The sequence below is a fragment of the Plectropomus leopardus genome, chromosome 3 (genome assembly GCF_026936395.1).
Source record: "Plectropomus leopardus strain MGB_pleo_1.0 chromosome 3, ASM2693639v1, whole genome shotgun sequence".
Classification (NCBI taxonomy): Eukaryota; Metazoa; Chordata; class Actinopteri; order Perciformes; family Serranidae; genus Plectropomus; species Plectropomus leopardus.
The window spans coordinates 19,536,279-19,558,579 of NC_142178.1; the positions used below are offsets into that span (position 1 = coordinate 19,536,279).

Below are 22,301 nucleotides of genomic sequence, written 5' to 3' on the forward strand. Positions count from 1 at the left end.
AGTATACTCTTGGACTTGACATTTTATAATGTCTCACCTCTTTGGGAAAACAACTTTTTGTCTACGGAAACTGTTAAAGGCAAGACTGCAGCAATTTATCACTAATAATACAATGAAATATATATAGATATGGGAAAGTTTAGCTATTTGGATTATTAACATTATTATATGAACTGTCGACAATTTCATCTTTGAATCATTGTATCGTATATATTTTAATGAATTTCAGTTTTTTTTCAGCCTAAAATACAAGAAAAGGAGCGCTTCCTGGACTCAAAAGTCAGTATGTTCGAGGTGCTCTTTGAGCGGGGATATACTGGGATAAATAATTAAAACACTCCTACGCGTTTCGGCATACAAGCCTTCATCAGGGAGTCAAGCCTATTTTGAATTAAGCAGAGTTTCAAATCGGGGATCTTAATTTAAATCAGCTATAGGGAACAGACTGGTAAAATTTAGGATCATATACTTCATATTTGAGAAGATGTAAATGGTTGTAAAATACATTACTGGCATTAATACAAAATCATAAGATCGTGGAACGAATTAAATCTATTATTTAAAGTAGTGATTCACCCATATCACATTTAATGAATAAAACATTGAAGTTTTACTATTTATTTTACAAATTGTATATTTTATAGATGATATTGAAAAGAATTCAAGTATTGAAAACAAAAATCAAATAAAAGTAGGTCCTAATTATGAAAAAAATATGAATAATTAGCCCCAATGTGCTTTTGAATTTGTACGGAGATAGTATCGTGACCCTATAGTTTTTACTTGGAGTACACAATTAGCTCAAAAATTAGCTCAAAAATACATAATAGAGTTGTAAGAAATCCATTTGTTCTTTTGCAGTAATCCTTTGGGGTTTTTTTTCTTCTTTACAAAAATGAAATAATACATTACCTTCATTTAGGATCATAAGGGAAAATAAGGTTAAAAAAAAAGTACACAATTTTTTCTCCATTGTCTCTCAGCTACTGGATTAGGTTTATAAAAAAAAGACCCCAATTATTTCTAGTACATGTCATGTCTTATTAAATTAAATATATTTATACATTATGAAAAAAGTAATCATATGAATATATAACAAAACTTGGGCCATTCACAAAAGAAAATTTAGCCCAGAATGACATTTTAAGAGTCTTTAATAAATAAAAACGTTTGATTAATAATAATAATAATAATAATAATAATAATAATAATAATAATAATGACAATATATTTAACTTATAGAACACTATTCAAGAAACTCAAAGACACTTTCCAGAAGTCAAAAAAGATCATAAAATGGAATACTTTAAAATACATAATAAAATACACACATTACGAATCATATCACATTAGCATTTACTTTTTAACCTCATTGGATTAATGACAACTTTCCTGTTTTCACTACGTTTTTTGTGTGTTTATTCACATGAATAAAATGACAACATTTATTTATTACTAAACTATTATGATCTGCATCGCATCTCCGCCTCCATGTTGTGCTCGTGCCGCCGGTGTCCGCCAGGCGGCGTGCTGTTCGTGCACTCGGGTGTTGCCAGAGCAGGTGCGCGCGAGGTGAGGCAGCGCGGAGAGTTCGGGTGTTTCCGTCGCGGCTCGGCTCGGCTCGGCTCGGCAGTGAACCACTGTGGTTGTGGGAATGCGGTTGCCGGAGGCAGCGGGCATTGCTGGACACTCGGCGGAGATGTGCGCACAGAAAGAGGAGCCCTCAGCGGTTGGCTGTCGTCCAAGTTAACGGGCTGTTTTGGGGATGTGGGTGGCAGCTGCGGACGGCTGGGTGTCGCTCGCTGGGGTTTTTTTCTCCCCTATGTTTGCGGGGATTTTTTTATCTTGTGGAGGAGACGGAATGAGAGAGAAGCCAAGAAGGATTCCCCAGCAGCACTATGGAGCCACGCATTGCAGGCAGCGTGAGTACTAACGCAACAGACACCCAAGAGAGCCCTCGGGGGACTGGGCTTGTCACTGCTGGAATCACACAACTTTTCCAGGATCTATTTTATTGACGGGCACACGCGCCCAAGCTTTTCACCACCCTCACAGTTAAAATTGTCATTGTTTTTGAGTGTTGTTCACGAGTCGAGCACGTTAATTGATTATGCATTGTGTGTGATGAGCTCGAGTACATTCACTAGATACACTTGGTGACCGCGAGAGACCCGGGCTGTGAGCTTTTAGTGCCGCGCCTGACGACTCATCAGCGGATTAATTTCTGAGGATTTTCTCCTGCCTTTTGTTGCTCGGCGGTTGCTACTGACGACCACTGAGCCCAAAGTCGTAAACACACAGACGGACAACAAATAAAGGGTAGACCCGTTATAGTAATCACAAGTTATGCAAATATTCTGCAGCCTGTTTATTTGTGTCAAGTTTTTCCTCAACGCAGGCTTTTTTTCTGACCTTCTGGCAGTCTAGACAAGGACAGACTGCAAGTGAAAAGGTGGGGAAGTTGTAGTCTGTGTGACATGATTACCAAATGTAACACTACCTCCTTGGTCACAAAACCTACCAATGCAAAATGTAGGCCTCTGTCTCTCAGTTTCTTGTGTGGACGCAGGAGGGGGTTTGTTGGTCCCAGGATTGAGTTAACTGCGGCCAAGTAGCCAGATTACTGTGGATTAGCAGGCATTTAAAATAGTCACGTTATCCCACCAGTGCCTGCAGAGTCAGCTACAACAACACCTTTTAGGCCGCCTGCCAAATATTTGCTGAAAGGAAATGATATACAGTGTAAGTGGATAACTGCATGAAGTTGCAATCAAAACAGACTGCATGAGGTGCTGCTGACAGATCTGCTACTAAACCTGCAAAATGCTCAGTTGCCACCTGCATGAAAGGTCCACATCGGTCAACAGAGTTCATGCAAAGCCACTTGAGGGTGAGGCGTGACTCACCTTCTGCAGGGACATGGACTCGATTCACACCTGTTTATTGAGATCATATGCATGACCTGGATGCAGACAGACACAGTGTGTCAAGTTCAAGATCATGCTTTTACAAGACAGCTGTTATAAAGGGACACAATGCAAGACAAACAGAAGGAAAATGCAAAAACATTGGACTTTAAACGATTGAATTTGCAGAGAACATCGGTTGGTTTCTGATTATCAGTCATCAGTATGATGATTTGATGTTTCTCTGTTTTTATATATATATAAAAAAGGAAAATTTGGCCATGGTGTCAGTCCAAAAAAAAAAAACAATCTGAAGAAGTCACCTTGACCTCTAGGAACTTTTGATGAGTAATTTCAACTAGTTTCTGTCTTTTTAGGAACAAAATAAAAATTGATTTATCAGAAAAATAAAATGTGAGAAATCTGTAAAGAAAATACTCATTAGCGTGTCAGAAAAAAAAAAGAAAAAAGAACATTTGTGCATTTAAAAACTGCTATATAGCTGTACATTTTCTAAAGAAAATTAAAATAATCCAATTCTGTAATGTGGTATATCAAACACTGGTTTTGAATGTCATTTTTTCCATTATTGATAATAAGTATTATTATTATTATTATTATTATTGTTATTGTATTATTATTATTGATCAAAAATGTTTTCATTTACAGAACTTGTTGTGAGTCCTTAAAGATAAGATGAGACACTGCGGTTGAATGCATCCAGTAAACTCTCTAGCAGTCTGAAGGCTGGTAGCTATGTGAATATTTAATGTATCAGTAATGGTTTCTTCTTATTTTTTATGTTTGTGTCAACATTTTGAATGAACATGTGGGTTAAAAGACATTGCTTAGGACATTTTTATATTTTAAACTTTTCTTTGGTCTCCCAGCCCACTATATGGTTAAGTAAATAGGACAAAAACATCGACACTTAGCTGCAATACAGTTTAAAAGGTAAATTATCAACACACCTAGAAAATTAAATAATAAGTAGTTGGACAACATCTGCTGTTGATGCAGTCCATATTTTCAGGTCATGGCATCCAAAGTGTTTGAGTATAATCTGTTAATAACCTGCTATGTTGGCCATTAGTAATGTTTTCTACACAAAATCCCCTTTTTATGTCTGGATTTTGCCTCAGTCTCAGCTGTACGCTGTATACGCCCAGAACTCAGTCAAAACATGCCTTTGGCTGACAATAATGTGATGTTGATTTGTAATTTTTTGAATTTGCTGAGACAACAGCTCTCAAGAAATCATTAAAGAGCTAAAAGCCACAGTGATATTATCTGAGTCCCAGAGGATGCGAAAACAAGTTAACCTCGGTGATCCAGAAATCAAAAGAGCTGCAACGATTCATTGATTACATGTCAACTTTAAACGAATCGCCAACTAATTAGATAATTGATTAATCAATTTGAGTAATCCTTCAAGAAGAAAAATAATTTCAGAATTGAGCTTCTTAAATGTGAATATTTTCTTTTTTTTTTTTACTCCTCTATGAAAGTAAATTGAATATCTTGGTGGTTTGGACAAATCAGTGCAGGCAAAGACATCATCTTGGCCCCATGTGAAACACTGAACCAAATTTCCCACTATTTTCTGACATTATAGACAAAACAACTGATAGATTATATGAGAAAATAATGTATAGATTGATTAACAATATTATTTTTCTTTCTTTCTTTTTCCTTTTGCTCATCCAGTGTGAAAGGTGACATGAAAAGTGTCTGACCCTCAACTGTAAACCCTTAGCTGGTGCTGGTGCACATTGGAGTGTCAATACGTAACAGCATCAAGGTACAGATATACACACACACACACACACACACACACATTTTCATTGTTTATCATTGTGTGTTTATGGTGAATACATTTTACGCCACAGATTTAGGGAATTTTTTTTACCTTCCAGATCTACAAATGTTTCACAAGTAAGTGTTAGATGTAGCCGTGAGTCCATCATCACCTTTTATGCATGGACTTTTTGCATATGAGTATGTGTGTGTGTGTGTATGTGTAAGTATCTGGATACTTTCAGATGGATTCAAATAAAATATTATAATGTGTTTCCTCGCTCACCAGTTGTGGAGTTTGTGAAGCCAAAAACAGCATCATGTTCTACGGTTCTTCCTCTGGGGCCAGTATGTCCCTGCCGTCCAAGAGCCGCCTGAAACGCCAGAGCAGGACCTTCACACAGGTACACACACACACACACACACACACACACACACACACACACACACACACAGTCATTTTGGTCTTTCAATCTCAAGAGACCATCCCAGTTAAATAAAGGTCAGATTAGATGAGGAAGACAGAGACACCATAACAAATGTCAGTGCAGCTTTAAGTGAAGTGCTTGGCTCTGCACTATACTTAATAGCACCTTAACGGGTTAATTCTCCCAAATTACAAAAAAAAAGATCCCAAAAGAAATTTTTCTCACCTGGTTGTTGTGGTAGCCAGCCATCTTGAGGGTTTCGGGTTTTTTTTCCTGAGGTTTTGCAATATCTAAACTTGATGCCACCGTGAAACACTTTGTGCAGTCATTCATGGTCTCCAGAGGATGAAGCATACTGACTTTTTTGAGCCTCTGATTTTTCCTCTTGTATCAACATGAAGTTCACATTTGCCATTTTGAGTGAAATATCTAAACAGCTTTTGGATGGATTATCATGAAATTTGGTTCTCATGATTATGGTCCCCTCTGGATGAACTGTAATAACTTTGGTGATCTCAGATTTACTTGTTTAGACAGCGGTGAATATTATTCTTGATAAACATCAGCAGGTTAACATTGTCATTGCAAGCATGCTGATGTTAGCATTTAGCTCAAAGCTCCTCTGTGATTGAGCAAAGGCAGGGCTCTTCTGAAGGTCCCATTTCAGTTTCAAAGTTTCAAAGTCGTTCCTCAGACTTTGGTATATTCATTTTAATGCTTATTTAAAGAACTCGTTGATAACCGTTCACTTTGTCAGTGATTTTGCCCGAGTTCTTGCTGCACCAGTAGATTCCCTAAAATCATTGAAACATTTCCCTATGCTAATAAATAACCTTTCAAAACAAACTAGGTCAGTGTTTAGGCTAGTGTTTAGAATATTCATCTTGTTTATATATAATTTAACAAAACTTTGAGCATCAAAAACTACATTCAGTTTATCTCCAGTGTACTGAGTTGGTGGCAGAAATCTCAAAGATGGATATCTCTTAATCTCTGCAAGTAAAATCAGAATAATCTGTATGGCTGGATATCACAAGAGGCAAATATGTTGACCGTGGTTTTGGTGAATGAACCCGTCAATATACAAAGCAAGAAACATGCACTGTGCCCAATGTCTGAGGCCCGGCAGTATATTCTGTGTCCCCTGTCTCTTCACCAGGTCCTGTACCGAACTCTGAGTTACAGAGACCGTGTCCCAGTAGAAACTGGAACAAACACTCGTGGGGACAGGCGCTCGACGACTGAACCCCCAGAGCGACCGGCGGACGACCCGGCTGAACTCTCCACGCAAAGCTCGGCCCCCGGGGTGCTGAAGATCTTTGGAGATGAAATCTGTGCCGGTGCCAACTATAAGAGCGTGCTGGCCACGCCGCGCTCCAGTGCGCAGGAGCTGGTCAAAGAGGCACTCGAGCGTTACTCTCTCAACAAGAACGCTGCCCACTCTTACGTCCTGTGCGACGTGATCGGCCGTTTGGAGGGGGGAGGCGGGATAGGTGGAGGGGGGTGGCGAACTGAATGCTTGCGTGCGCTAGGGGACAATGAAAAGCCGCTGTTGCTCCAAGAGCTGTGGAAACCCAGAGAAGGACACGCTCGCAGATTTGAGCTGCGCAGGAGAGCAGAGGTGGAGGAATTCAACGCCAAGGAGAAGGACACCATCACTGCTGGTGAGGACACACAAACAAACACACACACATGTAGATAGACAGGTGCACACACAGACACACATACACACACACACACACAGCAGCTGGTCTAATTCCCTTCCTTTCTTGACATGTCAAACTCAGCAGAAAAGCACAGCTCGTTACCTCCTCTGCAGTCTCTGTGTGTGTGTGTGTGTGTGTGTGTGTGTGTGTGTGTGTGTGTGTGTGTGTGTGTAGATGCAGAATAAGAGCTTTCGTCACAGTTATTATCCTGCCACGAAGATATTGTTCCTGGGTGATAAGGATTTCATTTAGGTTTTTATTGGAAACACGCACACTTGAACGTGCAAATTAGCCCACAAAGAGAAAGACACGCACACACACGGAAATGCACACACACAAAACAGTGCAGTGGAATTGCATGGACAGCTGGTCGATTGATTGAATGAAAGCTGAGTCCTTTGCAACCGGAGGTGTGGATGGGCGTGGGCTCTCGGGTGTTTTTATGAATGACACATTTCTACTACAGACGCATATCAAGTACCTGCACAAAACTGCATCAGGTCACACCTAAACTGTGCACACTCGAGTGATATGACACTTTCCAGGAGAGATTCACTTTATTCTGCACATTGATTTGAACAGATAATGCACAAACTAATTGCACAAACTCATTAAAACTAGTGTTTTGGCTTTACATCTGCAATGCAGTTATATGTGAATGTGTGTCTGTTGGAACCGTGAAGTGACCTTTCTTTAGACTGGTTAACTGATGGATGAAAAGTTTGCCATTTACACGCATTCCCCCCTCATGTTGAAGACATTTATCAACACCTCGACAACAGTGGTCAGGGAGTGTTCAAAGAGTATTTTCAGCCTCACAGTCACACGCTGCACTTTGCAGCCGCACTAACATTTCTCATGCAGCATGCCAGGGTTTCCTGGTTGCTATGTCAACTTGTGTGGTAGCCAGAGAGTCAGTCAACAATCAACAGTCATTGGTAGACTGAGGAAATGGGCTGACATCACCGGAGTTGCACTGGATCGGTTTTCTTCTTACCTAGAAAACAGGGATTCTTTTGTCTCCACTCGGGATTTTAAATCACCAACAGCCAGCACGACCCAAGAATCTGCTGTGTCACCAGTTTTATTCTCACTGTACATGTTTCCCCAATACAGCATCTCTTTTCACTGTTATGCCGATGATACACACTTATACCTGTCATTTAAACCACACCAACTGAACAATATAGCCTCATTACATTCCTGTTTATCTAATGTCAAGGACTGGATGGTAGCTGACTTCCTTCAATTTGATAGCAATAAAACTGAGGTTTTGATCATCGGTCCAGAACTCCTCGACCTACAGATACAGTCCTCTCTTGGGTCACTTACCGACAACATTAAATCTGTGGTAAAGAATCTTGGAGTAACTTTTGATAGCCAGCTATCCTTTGAACAACATGCTAGAAATATTGTCAAAGCCTGTTTTTATCAGTTTTGTAACATCCCAAAGATAAGACACTAATTTTGTGTCTTACATGCTTTTATATCATTATGCCTGGACTACTGTAATTCTCTTTTTACCTGTTTAATTCAGTCTCACGATACAACTTATACAGGACTCAGCAGCCAGACTATTAACTAAATCCACAAGGTTCTCTCATATCACTCAGATTTTAGCATCATTGTGCTGGTAGCCCATTAATTTTGGAACACATTTGAAAATTTTATTAATCACCTACAAGGCCATCCAAGGTCCGGCTCCAGATTACATTAAAAAACTCCTGACCCCTTACAGCCCAGCCAGACCCCTAAGATGAGCTGATCAAAACCTGTTGGCAGTTCCACAGATCAGACAGAAAACCAAAGGTGACGCACGTTTTCAGTGATGGCTCCTCCTTTTTAGAACAGCCTTCCCCTCAGTGTGAGATCGGCAGACTGCGCTGAAGCTGTTATTGGGTTATTTCGCTCAGTACCTTAAATGTCTAGAGTACCAATATCCAGCCCCACTTATGGCGAAGAGGAATAAGCTATATCAGGCGTTTGGCAGCACAGACAATACTTGTTTGTAGGATCAGTTTGTTGGTTTTGGTCATTTTCATTGGATTTGCCTGGGAGTGGCAAATCGCAATCACTTTCATTAATCGATTAACGATTGATTGAAATTGTTGCTTATCTCAAACAATACCATGTGTGTTTATTCCTCAATCAAAGTTCACAGCTTATACTATGTATATTGCATATACTTTGACAGCACTGCATAGCACATTAATTGATCCATTAAATTTTGCATGTTTGATTAAATTCTTAATAACAGATGAACCGATTAATTGTTATCATTCCTTTTTGTTTACAGTAAGAAAAGTGAAGATTACCACCAGCCTTCTCCTTTTTAAAAGCATTTCAGTCACAGTTGCACGTGTCTGAAAAATATTATCACATCAAAGATTGCCTTCTAGATTAATACATATTAATGCACATATTTTCAATTTCACACTAACCTCTTCTCTTTTGTGTTATAGTGTTTAGAAAACTCAAATGCTTTCTCTTCTCTGTCTTTTACTTGTCTTTTTTTCTCCCCTGGTGTTTGTGTGAGCGTGCATGCACATGTGTGAATTGTGTGTATTCTTACACACACTTTTTTTCACAACGAGATAGCTTTTTAAAGGTATCGTAGGATTTTCATTAATTATATGAATACATCACAGCCAAATTAAATTATTAGTATTATTAACCTTCAATGACACAATATACATTTCCAATTCTGCAATTATTATCAAATCAAAGACAAAAACGACCAAATTAAAGCACCAAGCAGATTACAGGTGCTACAGTTTGTATGACAATATGCAATATAATATCTTACTAATTTGACAGTGATATGTGAGAGGGGAAAATCCTGCACCTCATACCTTTAACGGTATCTCTGTCCTACTAACTGCTGATGTGACTCACTAAAGCACCACAGACTCTTTTGCTCCACAGTGCATGCATGTCTCGTGGTGCACGGATGCTGTTTGTGTATAGGGGGGTTATTCTGTGCTTGGTGTTTGGGTGAGGGGGTGTTTTCTCCGCCTCCTCCCCACCTCCCTAACCCCTCCCACCCTGCTGTAGGGCCCAAAACCTCCCAATTCCTGGCGGCTCTAATGGGTCGGTCTGGGCTGGGCAAACACAGGAGCTCCCCCCTGCGGTGTGGTCGAGCGGTACAGTCCAGCTCTAAAGGTGGGGACTGGCCTCAGGTAGGGTGGCTGTCAGTCATTGCCATGGAGACCACCTCTACCTGCGTTGTCACTAGCGCCACCCCCATTGCCAGTGATTCAACCGGTGTGAGTGTGTGTGTGTGTGCAGAGCCATCGCATGGCCTCAGATTCCTCAGATTAAAGTCATGACGAGCTGCTCAGCTCAACTTTCATCACGTCCACTGACGTCAGCTACTCGTGCTGCTCCATCCAGCACCATTTACTTCATATGACTGGTTTGTTTAACTGAGTTTCCACTCAGCTCACACATGACTGTTACGCTCTTATGTACTGTTCTTTACCCAAACATCTTCGCTCATGAGTCAAACATACATGCTAACAATGCACAAATACACCTTCTTATTTTCCACTCTTTACTTTTCTTTCCTTCTGTGTCCTCAACCTCCCTCTCTCCCTGCTCTGCCTCCTCCTTTTGCTCCTTTTTATTATTCTCCCCCGTTCTCCCTCTCGTCCTTTCCCTCCTTGTTCCTTTCTCTTACTCCTCCTCTCTGCCTTCCTATAGACATTAATGCTCAGGCTCGTAAGCTCCAGAGGAACAGGGCGAAGGGGACGCTGACCCTGCCCCGGTCCAGCAACTCATCCTTCTGCCGCAGCCTCAGCGAGACCAGCCTCAACCAGGTGGGGCCTCACACTGAAGGATAATTGATTGTTATTATTCATGAAACAGTTGCCAACCTGCCTGAAATCCTGAATGCATGTGTGTTTCTGTGTGTGTGCCTGCAGCTGGGAGTGGGAGATGAGCCCAAGCGTTATTACTCCACCCTGCCAGGGCCCTTAAGGGGTCGAGAACGTGAGGTGGCCTCCAGCGGCCGGAGGAAAGAGGAGGGGAGTCAGGGAGGAGGAGGGGTAAAGCACTCACTTTACCAGTCCCCACATCTCCTGCTGCTACAGGGATACAACCGGCAGGTGAGGATGGGGAAAAAGTGCATTGAAAATTGTATAACTCAGTGACAGAAGCACTTGCAGTGATTGAGGAAAAACTTAAGAGTTTTACTTTTCAAATGAGACCATGCATGTACATGCACTAAAACTGGAACAAAATATCTTTCATCTTACTTTGGGTAAGCCTTGGATTTTAGGTAAATTTCACTAAGAGACGTCCAGTATATCTGATTACATGATGCATGTTATGTTTCAGGACTGTTTGGTGTACCTGCTGAACAGAGAGCAGCACACAGTCGGTCAGGAGACTCCATCAGCTCGCCCCAACATCTGCCTCTTCTCTCCTGACATCCTGCCTCTCCACTGTCGCCTGCGCCGAGTCCCTGCACCCCGCCGTCATGCCAACAACAACAACAAGGGAGAGGAGCTGCCGGAGAGTCAGCGGTCCTGTGTAGCTGTTGAGCCGGTGCTGCACGCCACGGTCCTGGTGAACTTTTCCCGCTGCGAGCGCTCCACAACGCTGCGACACGGTGACCTCCTCTCCTTCGGAGCGCATTACATCTTTCTGTACAAGGACCCCACGGGCGCTAAGCCTTTGCCTGCTCAGACCTTGGCACGCCTTCGCTCCCTTGGGCAGCTTTACGATGCTGGGGTGGAGGAGGGAGAGGGCGGTGCACAGACTTGTAAGATGTGTGGTTCTGTGCTGAAGGACAAAGCAGCGCAAGTGTCAAGTGTTCCTGCAATCAGACGCAGCTTCAAACCTCACCTGGTAAAACCCCGCAGCGCGGGGACAGTGGCAGGAGGGCCCCTTAGTGTGTCAGGAGGGGAAGGAGGAGTTGGAGGAAGAGGAGGGGGAGGAGGAGGTCAGAAGAGAAGGCTACAGCTGGAGTTTGACCAGGCTCATGAAGACCAGCTGTTGAACCGGATTGTGTCTCTCATCGAACCTGGAGGTCTGTGCTCTGATTTACAATATGATAGAGAATACAAGACGTACTCAGACAGAGCAACGTTTTTATCTCACAGCTTTTATTGCAGGTGTGTGAATCACCAATGGCCCCACGATATGATATTATCACGATACCTTACTCTCGATACAGTATATTGCGATTTTACACGTTTTGCAAAAAGCTGCATTTTGCGATAACATATTGTGATAGATTTCCGCTTTTCAACTGCTAATTATGTCCCCAAAGCGAAACTTTGTCCACATCTGTTTAATATAAGATTAAGTTTTCAATCTTTTCTTCTCACTTAAGTGTTTTTTTATTGCAGCAAAATGTATCTAGTGGACTAAAAAAAAGGAAAAAGCAGTTGATTTTATTATTCTAGTGGGCTACCAAATGTCTAATTTGTTTTTGTAATATTCAGGGTTCCCATGCTAATGGAAAACATGGAAAATCAATCACATTTTCCAGGCCTGGAGAAGTCATAGAATTAGCAAAAAGCTTTTGGGAAAATCATGGAATTTTGTTGTGTGTCGTGAAATTGTTGCAGTGATCTTCTGTGGTTACCCGTCACATAATGTAACATAATAGCAAATGTATTTTCTGAAGCTGTCTGTGTGACGTAGCTCTAACATATGTTAATGTTTGATGTTTTATTTACCATCACATATATTTCTTAATTTTTTTGCATTATGTATGAAAAACGCTCCTTGAAAAGTCATGGAAAAGTTTTGAAATTTTGACCATGAATTCGTGTGGGAAACCTGAATATTAATCATTTATACAATAAGACAGTTGATTCTTGGCATGTGTGCATTGATACTGTATTGACATGCAAAACTTTCACAATATAATGCTGTATCTATTTTCCCCCACCCCTAATATATCGGGACGCAATTTGAAGTTTATTTTACCAAAAGGACAAAAAAAAAAAAATCTCTATGTGGTATCAAGCCATGCAGATAATTTTGGTTTATTTGTTCATGTTTTGTCTATCTATGAAGCACTCAGCTCTCGCCTCAGTATAGTGGAAGTAAATTTAATTGATGGGTCTCAAAGCATTGAAAATAATATAGATGTCACTAGAGGTAGATGAGAGAATATGCGGTTTTATAATGAACTCACACTTTAAACTCTCTCTCAGGAGATGACCATAAGCTGACGCCTGCCTACCTGCTGTGTCTGTGCATACAACACTCTGCCTCAACCTTCCCACCGGGGAGTTTTGGAAAACTGTTGCTCAAGATTGTCAGAAGAATCCAGAGCATCGCATGGGTCAGTGTCTGCCTGTCTCTCTGTGTGTCTTTCTGTCTCTCTGTGTGTCTGCCTGTCTCTCTGTGTGTCTTTCTGTCTCTCTGTGTGTCTGCCTGTCTCTCTGTGTGTCTTTCTGTCTCTCTGTGTGTCTGCCTGTCTCTCTGTGTGTCTTTCTGTCTCTCTGTGTGTCTTTCTGTCTCTCTGTGGTACTTTGGTCTCTGCTTAAGATGACCTCATGTGGAAAGAAACTGGTCAGCCATGTCAGGTCAGGTGAATAGTTAAACAGGGTTGCATATCACATGTTTTGTACTGTATTACACACACACACACACACACACACACAGTAGGCTCACGCCACAGTCCGAGCTGCAGTCAGAGCAGAGAGGAGACCCACGCCACTCGGCATCCAGACTGAAAATGAATCACGTGTGTGCAAAGCTTAAATAGCGGGATGTAAATGTAAATGTAATGTTTTTTCACAGTCGCGCTAAAGTAAATCACTGCATTGAAGTCCTTACCGTCACAGAGACGACACCCTGCGGAGTTTGTGCCATCTCTCTCATTTTGATCATTCTACTTGTCTACTTGTACTGATAACAATAATACTGTAATAATAACAATAATAATAATAATAATAATAATAATAATAATAATAATAATAATAATAATAATAATAGGCCTAATAAGCCTAATAGTTGCCTAGTAATAGTAGTAAAAGGCTGTATAGGCCTATCAATAACAATATGCTATCTATCTATCTATCTATGGTGGTGTAGCTGAGGGCTGTGGCAGCGGGGGGTGGGGGGCCCCAACTACACCTAACCAGCTTCGGGAGGGGGTGCAGCTTGCAAAAGTTTGAGAACCCCTGATGTAATCAATTACGTTGTTTAATTAAGCAAAAAATGCATCCTATTGACTGGCTGCAGATTCACAGTTTTTTTGCTGCTTTTCCATGTTGTGAAATAATTTTAAAGGGAATATCACGGCATGTGAAGACTTCACCTTAGGTCTGAGAAGTTGTGATTGGCATGTTTTTGTTTAACATTTCGTTGACTCACATTTACTGGCAATGATTGACATAAAAATCATAAAAAAGCTATAATAAAAATACTAAATAAAATATTAAAAATAAATACGTGATTAATCAGTAAATATTTAATATATCAGCATTTTATTTACCAAAGGAAGTGCTTTAAGGATGTATTTTCGATATGGGTTCAGAGACTCGTGACTGGTGTCATAAAACAAAATAAAATTTTTCAGGATACCTTAGTTTGGAGAAAATAATAAAAACAAAAAGTTTTTCTTAAAATATGCAGGATGATATAAAGTTTTCTGATTCCGATTAAAGGTATACTATGCAGAAATTGCTGGTTACTTTTTGTGTGAGAGAGACTCTGCAAAAAATACACCCTTAGATTCTTTAGTGGGTCATAAGTGATGATTGAGAGGAATTACTTTTGTGTGAGTCTATATATTGTTGTTTGTTTTGTTTTCTTTTGTTAAATCCTCCACAGTATATGCTATTTACCAAGCAGGTTTACAGTTTTAGAAATATGGCAGCTTTATTTTCCAAAAAAACATTTTACAAAGCAAATAACTGACGGTAGCAGGATTTAAGTTTTAGGGCTCTTAAAAGAGGTCACAAAATATAACTTTACTGAAAAATAAGGATAACTAAACTAGACATTTACTCAGTTATCAGCTGAGGCAACATATATACTGGCATATGAGACCAAATTAAAACCACAGGGGAGAACTACATAGACAAAAAACTAAGACTGACAAAGAGAAAGCCAAATCCCCCCCATGATGTCAGAGCTCTTGGTTTGGTCCGTGGGATGGCCTTCAGTTTGAAATCAGGCTCCGCCCAGAGGTGCATCTTTTGCCAAACTCGAACCAGGACATGAACACAGCTTCAGGTAACTCAAACACAAAAGAGAGAAGAACAAAACCCTTACAAAAGCAAATAGCAACATAATTAAAACAAAACAATATGTTGTCAAAATGCTAACAAGTAAACATTAAACTAAACAACCAGGGTGTTTTCTGTATTTTAAGTGACTGCAAACCAAATGTAACTGAGCATCTGGTGACTGTGTGGATGAATGTGTGAGTCTTTCAGCCTTTGACTGTTTGGCTTTGGGCACAGTCATCACACTAAGAAATATGGAAACAAATGAATTGTCTCACCAATATTTCAATTCTGCACAGTTTTTGATACTCAGTTCTGCAGACACATTAGGTCATTATTGTGACTTGAGGCCTACTACCCCTTTCCCTCCAAAATTAGAACACAGTGGATGGTACCCTTTGAAAGTACAGTCCTACTTCTCTAATGATTTTGAGTTCAACAAATGTATCTGAGCTTTGGAAATTACCAAAATAATGAATCTGTTGGTTGATGCAGATTCTCTTTGGGCTAGTAACATGTAATCAGAGAGGGCACTCTGCTTAAGTTTGTCATGTATTCTTTCTGCAGTCTGCAGGTCCTTAAAAAGTAATAAAATATCTTCATTTCAATTTCAGAAATTTTGTCCCTTAAAAGTCATTAATTTAAATTTCTGATGTCTTCATTGCCAAAAACATTTTATGTAATTTTATTAATCTTTTAATCATCAAAGTAAGTCAAGCTCTTCTGTGTGAACATTTCTGAAGTTACACATCTTTAAACCTGATTCTGTCTTTTTAGTTTGTACTTGCACTTACCTGTTTGCAAAATGTAGATTAACCATTTGAAACCCAGGCCAACTGGCCTTATGTTTTTTCATTAGTCTAACATGTATGTAATTATGATAATTATGAATAATGTTCACTGGACATTTTTCCCTAGATTTATTTTGTAACTTTTAAATCTACAAAAGTTTCAATTTATAGAGCATTTCTGACCAAGTTGGTCATATTTTTGAAAGAAACTGTATCATTTTGCCAAGATTTCAAAGGTTTTAATACTTTTTAAAGGCATCTGAAGGCCGCACAAGAGAAGTTATATCGCTCCAGGTTTCACAGGGTTAATCCAAATCATTTTAATAACCATATTGATACATTAAACCTACCTCTGCACAGGGCCATATATTTACCTTTTGTACCTTGCTTACTATTTGTTCAAAAATCGGTCTTAAATTTGGTTAAGAATTAGGATGAAAAGGTCTTAAAAGGCGTTAAATTCTAGTGTCTGATACCTTTAGAAACCCTGTGGCATTGGCTGTTTGCAGTGGCATCTCCTCTCTTTCAGGTTGTATTTTTATAAGAATGTACTTGTGTAAATGTTTGATACCTGCAGAGGTGGTTTCAGAAGAAGTGGTCTGCCTTCACTGTAAAACACTTGAAAAACCCTGAATATGGTACGGCCCACTGTATTTTACTCAAAGGGTATGTAGGTATCAGCCAGAAATGGGTGCTGCAAATAAAAAACTGGGGAGGAAAGGGGGGATCAAGTTGTAAATAGTGTACGCCTCAATTTAGTCCAGTGGTGCACAAAGTTATTATCAACACACGTTAGTGCGTAGGTGTGTGTGTGTGTTTGTGTAGGTGTAGGTTTTGTAAATATGATAGTGGTATTTCTTTATACAGGTTAGTAATAGCATCATTAAGTTTTGTTTTTTTTTTTTTTTAAGATATTTTTTGGGCTTTTTTGGCCTTTAATGGATAGGACAGAGAGTAAGGGAGTGAAAGGGAGAGAGAGAGGGGACGACGTGCAGAAAAGGGCCAAGGCCAGAATTGAACCCACGGCCGCTGTGGCGAGGACCCAGCCTCTGTACACGGGGCACCTGCTCTATCCACTGATCCACCGACGCCCCACATCTTAAAAGTTTAATGAGCACTTAATTGCTATGTATGTGTGTGTATGTGTGCCTTGCAGGAGAAGACAAAGGAGCTGGCTCAGAAGCAAGCTCAGCAGTAAGTATCGCTTTCCAACTGAAACAGCATGTGTGCTCATGTACCATTTTTGAAAATGTATGTCCGTGTGTTCAGTGTGTCTACTTTACAAGTGTATAACACTCTACTCATTGTGTGTGTGTGTGTGTGTGTGTGTCCATGTCCTTGTCCTTGTCCATGTCCATGTAGCCAGGACCCAGCCTCCCTGTCTCTGCTCAGTATCTCAGACTTGATCCCAGACCTGCAGACCATCTTCTTCTGGATGTCCAACTCCATTGAGATCCTCTACTTCATACAGCAAAGAGCACCGGCGTACACACACAGCATAGAGACACTCCAGGGTACACACACACACACACACACGAAAAAAAGAGTCTGAATGATGAGTGTGGAAGCAACTTGGCTGAGGAGTCATTACTCTCACTGACAAACAGTAGCCACTGATACAGCTGCATCTCCCCCTCCCTCTGAGCATATTCATCTCCTTATTATGTCTCTACCTCTGTCATCGCTGTCTAGGGTCAAAGGAGTCGTTGCTATCGGCGACCATATCAGCCAATGAGGAGGCAATGACTATCTTGGAAGAAGTGATCATGTACACTTTCCAGCAATGTGTCTACTATATCACCAAGGTAATCTGTCACAGCAGCAACGGTGCCATCTCCTTAATGAGCCAGACTTTTTTTAACAATCTTTTAGACGGGCTCGATGACTAAAGTGAGACAGTCAGTCACACAGATGATCTGATTGAGTTGTCACATACACAGTAAATGACTAGATGAGGTCAGAATATGGATAGGTTATTTTGTGATTTAAGATCACTGCCATTATAACACATGACTCTGTGTGTGTGTGTGTGTGTGTCTGTCTGTGTGTCTGTCTGTGTCTGCGTCTGTCTGTCTGTGTCCAGGCTCTATATGTGGTGTTACCAGGTTTGTTGGACTGTAATCCATTCCCAATCGACAACTCTGAGCCCTGCTGGAAAGGAGGTGTCGGGTTTCCTGAACCTGTGCGCAGAGTCCTGCAGGTAAGCACATGCACTGTGTTGTATTTAGGGATGCACGATAATTGTCGAGGCCGATAATTATCGGCCCCATAATGGGACTTATGCCATCATACCGATAATTCTGATAATGACATTTTTAGCTGATAAATAAAATCGATAATAATAAGCATAAATTTCTTGATTTCACCCGTTTCGCCCATGGTTTCGCTCCACCGCTGCTACACACACTGCATTATGCTGCACGTGACGTCAAAGTGCTACGCCTGCTAGATCAGTCCAAAACATGTCATCTCACTCAGCAGCAGGGTTTCCTCCATTGTTTCTTTTTTTTAAAAAAACTCTTTCCCCACCATTGACGGGATTTTCTGTCAGTCAGTGTTTTCTCTCTAATGTACGGGATGAAAATGCAAAGATTCCGATGTTGGTATAAAAGGAACATAAGAGGGTAGATTTAAATGTTCTTTCATACCCTCAGGTAATGTAAAACAAACAAAAAAGAAATTAGCAGTTATCGGTATCTTATTGGCCACGAGAAGCTGGAAATGATCGGTTATCGATATTGGTTGAAATAATAATTATCATGCATCACTAATTGTATTATTTCATTGTATTTCGTGTACAGTTAGGGTGGTCAGGATCGTGACAATGCAGTTGATTATTAATTGTTATTAAGTGACAGAAATGTCTGAGTTATGTTTTGTCCATTTTATCTTTCTTACATTACTTGAATAGATTAGTTTGAATAAATTTCACAAGTTTTAAGACAGAAAAATACTCTGCTTTAAATCATCAGTTGTGCCTTATATGGTTTTCCTGCAAAAAAAAGTTAAAAATGAATTGCTTAAAAATTCTTACAACTACAACTTCTCCTTCACAGTTGTTGAAAAATCTGACATATATGGGTGTTAAACTATTGCTAACTTGAAAATAGAGTTTAGGTGGCAGAAGAAGAAGATACAGAAGTTTCCTAACACGTGTGTAAGCTGCATGTGAACCATGATTGGCATTCATACCAGTTGTGATGTCAGAGAATTATGCTCCAACATGAATTTATTAAACTCATATGTTTGGTTAAGATACATATTTACATAAAATAGGTCAGTAAATACCTCACTGAAGAATCTTGAAGCTTTTATGTGTCTTTAAAATAAGCAGTCTCTACTGTCTGGCTAAATGAGACTACAGAGCGTCATCTCACCAAACACGGCTTTACAGCCTTGTTGTGGTGAAGTCATGCAACTATGGTGTAGCTGGTTTATAACCTGATGTGAGCTTTTTACTTCTGTACATTGCATTTAGGCTTCAAAAATCATACAAGTGGTGTTAATTTGTGAAGATTATCTTGCTGAACAAAACATGTAAGTACCATACAATCGTACAATCAAAATCCCATTCGATTTTTGAGGAGGGAAACAGGGTGATGCTAACTTCCATTCAAAACTACAGAAAAAACGTCGTCCCTGCAGTACTCCAGAACAGACTGAAATAATCAGCAGCATATGTATAAAATAGCTTAACACACTGAAGCACCTGGAGGAGAGATTTTCTGCTCAGAATAAGACACACAGGTCAGAGTGGACTGTTGACAGCTGTCTTTATTTTGCTTCATGCAGCAAGAAACATCATCTCATATGAGCTGACAAGGTCAAGGTCGAGACAGCTGAGCTCTGCATTTTATTTCCATTTTTTTTCCCATTCAAGAGCCAAGTGTTTCATTCTGGAAGCATTTGTTGGGACCTTTCTGAAATGTGTTGAACCTTTTAAAGCTAACTGACCTGCCAGGGGCCCACTGATCATTTCAGATTCATGACGTGCACCCAGACTTTTTCAGACACATAACTTTATTTAAAATCCAAGTCAGTTATTGTGTCTTAGGAGAGCAAACCACATCTGCGAGCCCCTCATTATGTTTGTTATCAGGCTACCAAATGCAGACAGGAGTCATTTTAAGTAAATTAGCTGAATTGTTGTGGCCAACTTATATATTTATATTATACTTATATTTATTTGTATGAGTGTCGGCAGTCATGTAAAATGACCTCTATATCTGTTACACTCTGTATCCCATAAGAGTTATAACAAATAGTTTATTTTATTTACTCATTGTTCCCTGATATTGATCGATGTAGCAAATGTCAGCCTGCGTTTTGAAGATATTACTGCCAAACCTTTGAGTCTTTTGAGTTTTTGAATATTGTATGGAATGGACTGGGTACAGCTGTAAATGATCTGCCCTTTTTGGGACTGATAAAGTTGTCTTAATTGAACTGAAGTGGAGACTGCTAATTTTCTAGAGAAACTGAATATATCTGGCAAAATTTGGGGGAATTGTGTATAAAATGATACACATGTTAGGATAAAAGAAAAGTACAGCCATAAAAAGTCTCGGTTTGAATAATTCACTCTGTGTTAACATCATATAGCTTCAATAAACAGATACAAGCTGCTGATAAAGAACTTTTCTGATTAAAAAAAAAAATCATGTAAAAAAGTATTTGACTGACTAAAGCAACACATTTGCATTATTTCTGCTCTCATCTGTGTGTTTGCATACATGTGTGCAGGTATTTCAGAATGGCCAGGAGCTCCTGCAGGGCTACCAGGTCCACCCGGAGATTCAGGCTCAGATGTTCGCTTACCTCTTCTTCTTCTCCAACGTGTCGCTGTTTAACCAGCTAATGGACAAAGGTAGGGCAAGAAGCATGCACACACACTCTTTTCAACCTCCCCCGGGATTTGTACAGTTGTTAGTGTGTGTGAGAGGGAGAGAGTGTCCTTGTGTCCTTGTCAGCATTTTGACAGAGACTAACCCAGATTTGTCCTCAATGCCCTTCTCCTATCTGCATTCTGTTTCTCCCCCCTCCTCCTCCTCCTCCTCACCTCCCTTCCTTCCATCTGGCCATCAGGGGGTGAGACAAAGAAGAGTAGAGGCAGGATTGGATGGAGGCAAGAGAGAGAGGAGACAGAGGAGGGAAGGAAAGGTCAGAGTGAAGGGTAAAAGGCTGGAAGGCCACTCAGTTGTTGTGATGACCTTCCTGATAGTCCATTAGCGTATCTAAATACAGAAAATAGTCATTTACTGCCGGCTATGTCCATGTGTCCAACCACCTATCACTTGCAACCTCTCTACACCCTCCTGCTGTATCATTAGCCCCACATATACAGTACACGCTCACGCACACACCATATGTCTTCATTAGCCGGTGGAGACAGGAGAGATCACATGTCTGGCAAAGGGAGAAGGAGAAATACCTTTATATTCATGCAGAGGCTGCCCCCCCCCCACATCCCAATCCTCCTCCTCATCTCCACCTCCCTCTCTCCGTCTGTCTGGCTTTCTCTCCCTCGCTCCCCTTTTTTGTTGCTCATTGATATTTCTCCACTGGTGGTGTCCATGGTAACAGTGAAGTGAGTTTGTGGCAGGTAATGCTGACGTTTGCACTGGGTGCTCTGCAACACTCACTCTAACAGCCTGATGTTGTGGAGGAGATGTGATGTGGTGCAGACGCTCTGCTTTGTTATGGATTTGTATGATTATGACACATTACATACTGTTTGTCTGAGTGTAAGATAACTTTTGTGTTTAAAGGCGTGTTTTTAAACCAGCTGAAGCATTATGACACCTCTGCGAAGAGGTTAAGTGATGTCTCGTCCGTTTGCAATGCCTCACACATAGATTACTGTATGCTCAGACATAAGCCTATTACAGAGGGGAGTGTGTGCATATGTGTTTGTGTGTGCACCCAAAACATATGGCCAAAAATTTGAAGGGTTGTGTGTGTGTGTGTGTGTGTGTGTGTGTGTGTGTGTGTGTGTGTGCGTGTGTGTGTGTGTGTGTGTGTGTGTGTGTGTGTGTGTGCGTGCGTGCGTGCGTGTGCGCATGCACATAATGCTGCCAGTTAACCCTTTGAAACCTGGAGTGACATCATTTTTCTTGTGCTGCGTTCAGACACCTTTCACATAAATTTTTAGATAATTTTCTTGTACTTTTTACTAATTTCTTGCAAATTTTAGGGTGTTTTTTATTTCTTTTGTTCCTTATTGCCTTCCTCCCATGTTTATCTAAGAAATCAAGATAATTTGCTCAGGTTTTAAAAGGTTAATTGTCTGCCCGAAGCATCCTGTCATGACTCACTTGTAGAGAGAGAAATTCTGAGGCACCGACCAAAATGTGTCCGGAAATGTCAAGTGACATTGATTATCTGATCAGATTCATGATCTTTTTTTTTTTTTTACTTATTTTGTGACTAGACAGCTCCTGATCTTACTTCATCTTTTCTATGAAATGAGACTGCTAAT

The 22,301-nt window shown here is 40.4% G+C and overlaps 1 protein-coding gene across 4 annotated transcripts in view; it reads left to right on the forward strand.

The window, feature by feature from the left end:
• Positions 1-1,579: 1,579 nt before the first annotated feature.
• Positions 1,580-22,301, forward strand: part of radil (Ras association and DIL domains) — a 33,031-nt gene continuing 12,309 nt past the window's right edge. The window contains exons 1-15 of one of the 4 annotated variants that reach the window (XM_088075830.1): positions 1,580-1,922; positions 4,614-4,707; positions 4,823-4,841; positions 4,993-5,107; positions 6,291-6,795; positions 9,892-9,999; positions 10,540-10,655; positions 10,761-10,943; positions 11,176-11,869; positions 13,008-13,138; positions 16,980-17,017; positions 17,186-17,337; positions 17,516-17,628; positions 17,907-18,023; positions 20,567-20,690. In XM_088075830.1, the coding sequence (XP_087931956.1) occupies positions 4,831-4,841; positions 4,993-5,107; positions 6,291-6,795; positions 9,892-9,999; positions 10,540-10,655; positions 10,761-10,943; positions 11,176-11,869; positions 13,008-13,138; positions 16,980-17,017; positions 17,186-17,337; positions 17,516-17,628; positions 17,907-18,023; positions 20,567-20,690 (2,407 nt within the window). In that variant the 5' untranslated portion in view covers positions 1,580-1,922; positions 4,614-4,707; positions 4,823-4,830. The remainder of the gene's footprint in view (positions 1,923-4,613; positions 4,708-4,822; positions 4,842-4,992; positions 5,108-6,290; positions 6,796-9,891; positions 10,000-10,539; positions 10,656-10,760; positions 10,944-11,175; positions 11,870-13,007; positions 13,139-16,979; positions 17,018-17,185; positions 17,338-17,515; positions 17,629-17,906; positions 18,024-20,566; positions 20,691-22,301) is intronic. The other 3 variants (XM_088075831.1, XM_042485367.2, XM_088075832.1) reach the window with 3 other exon arrangements.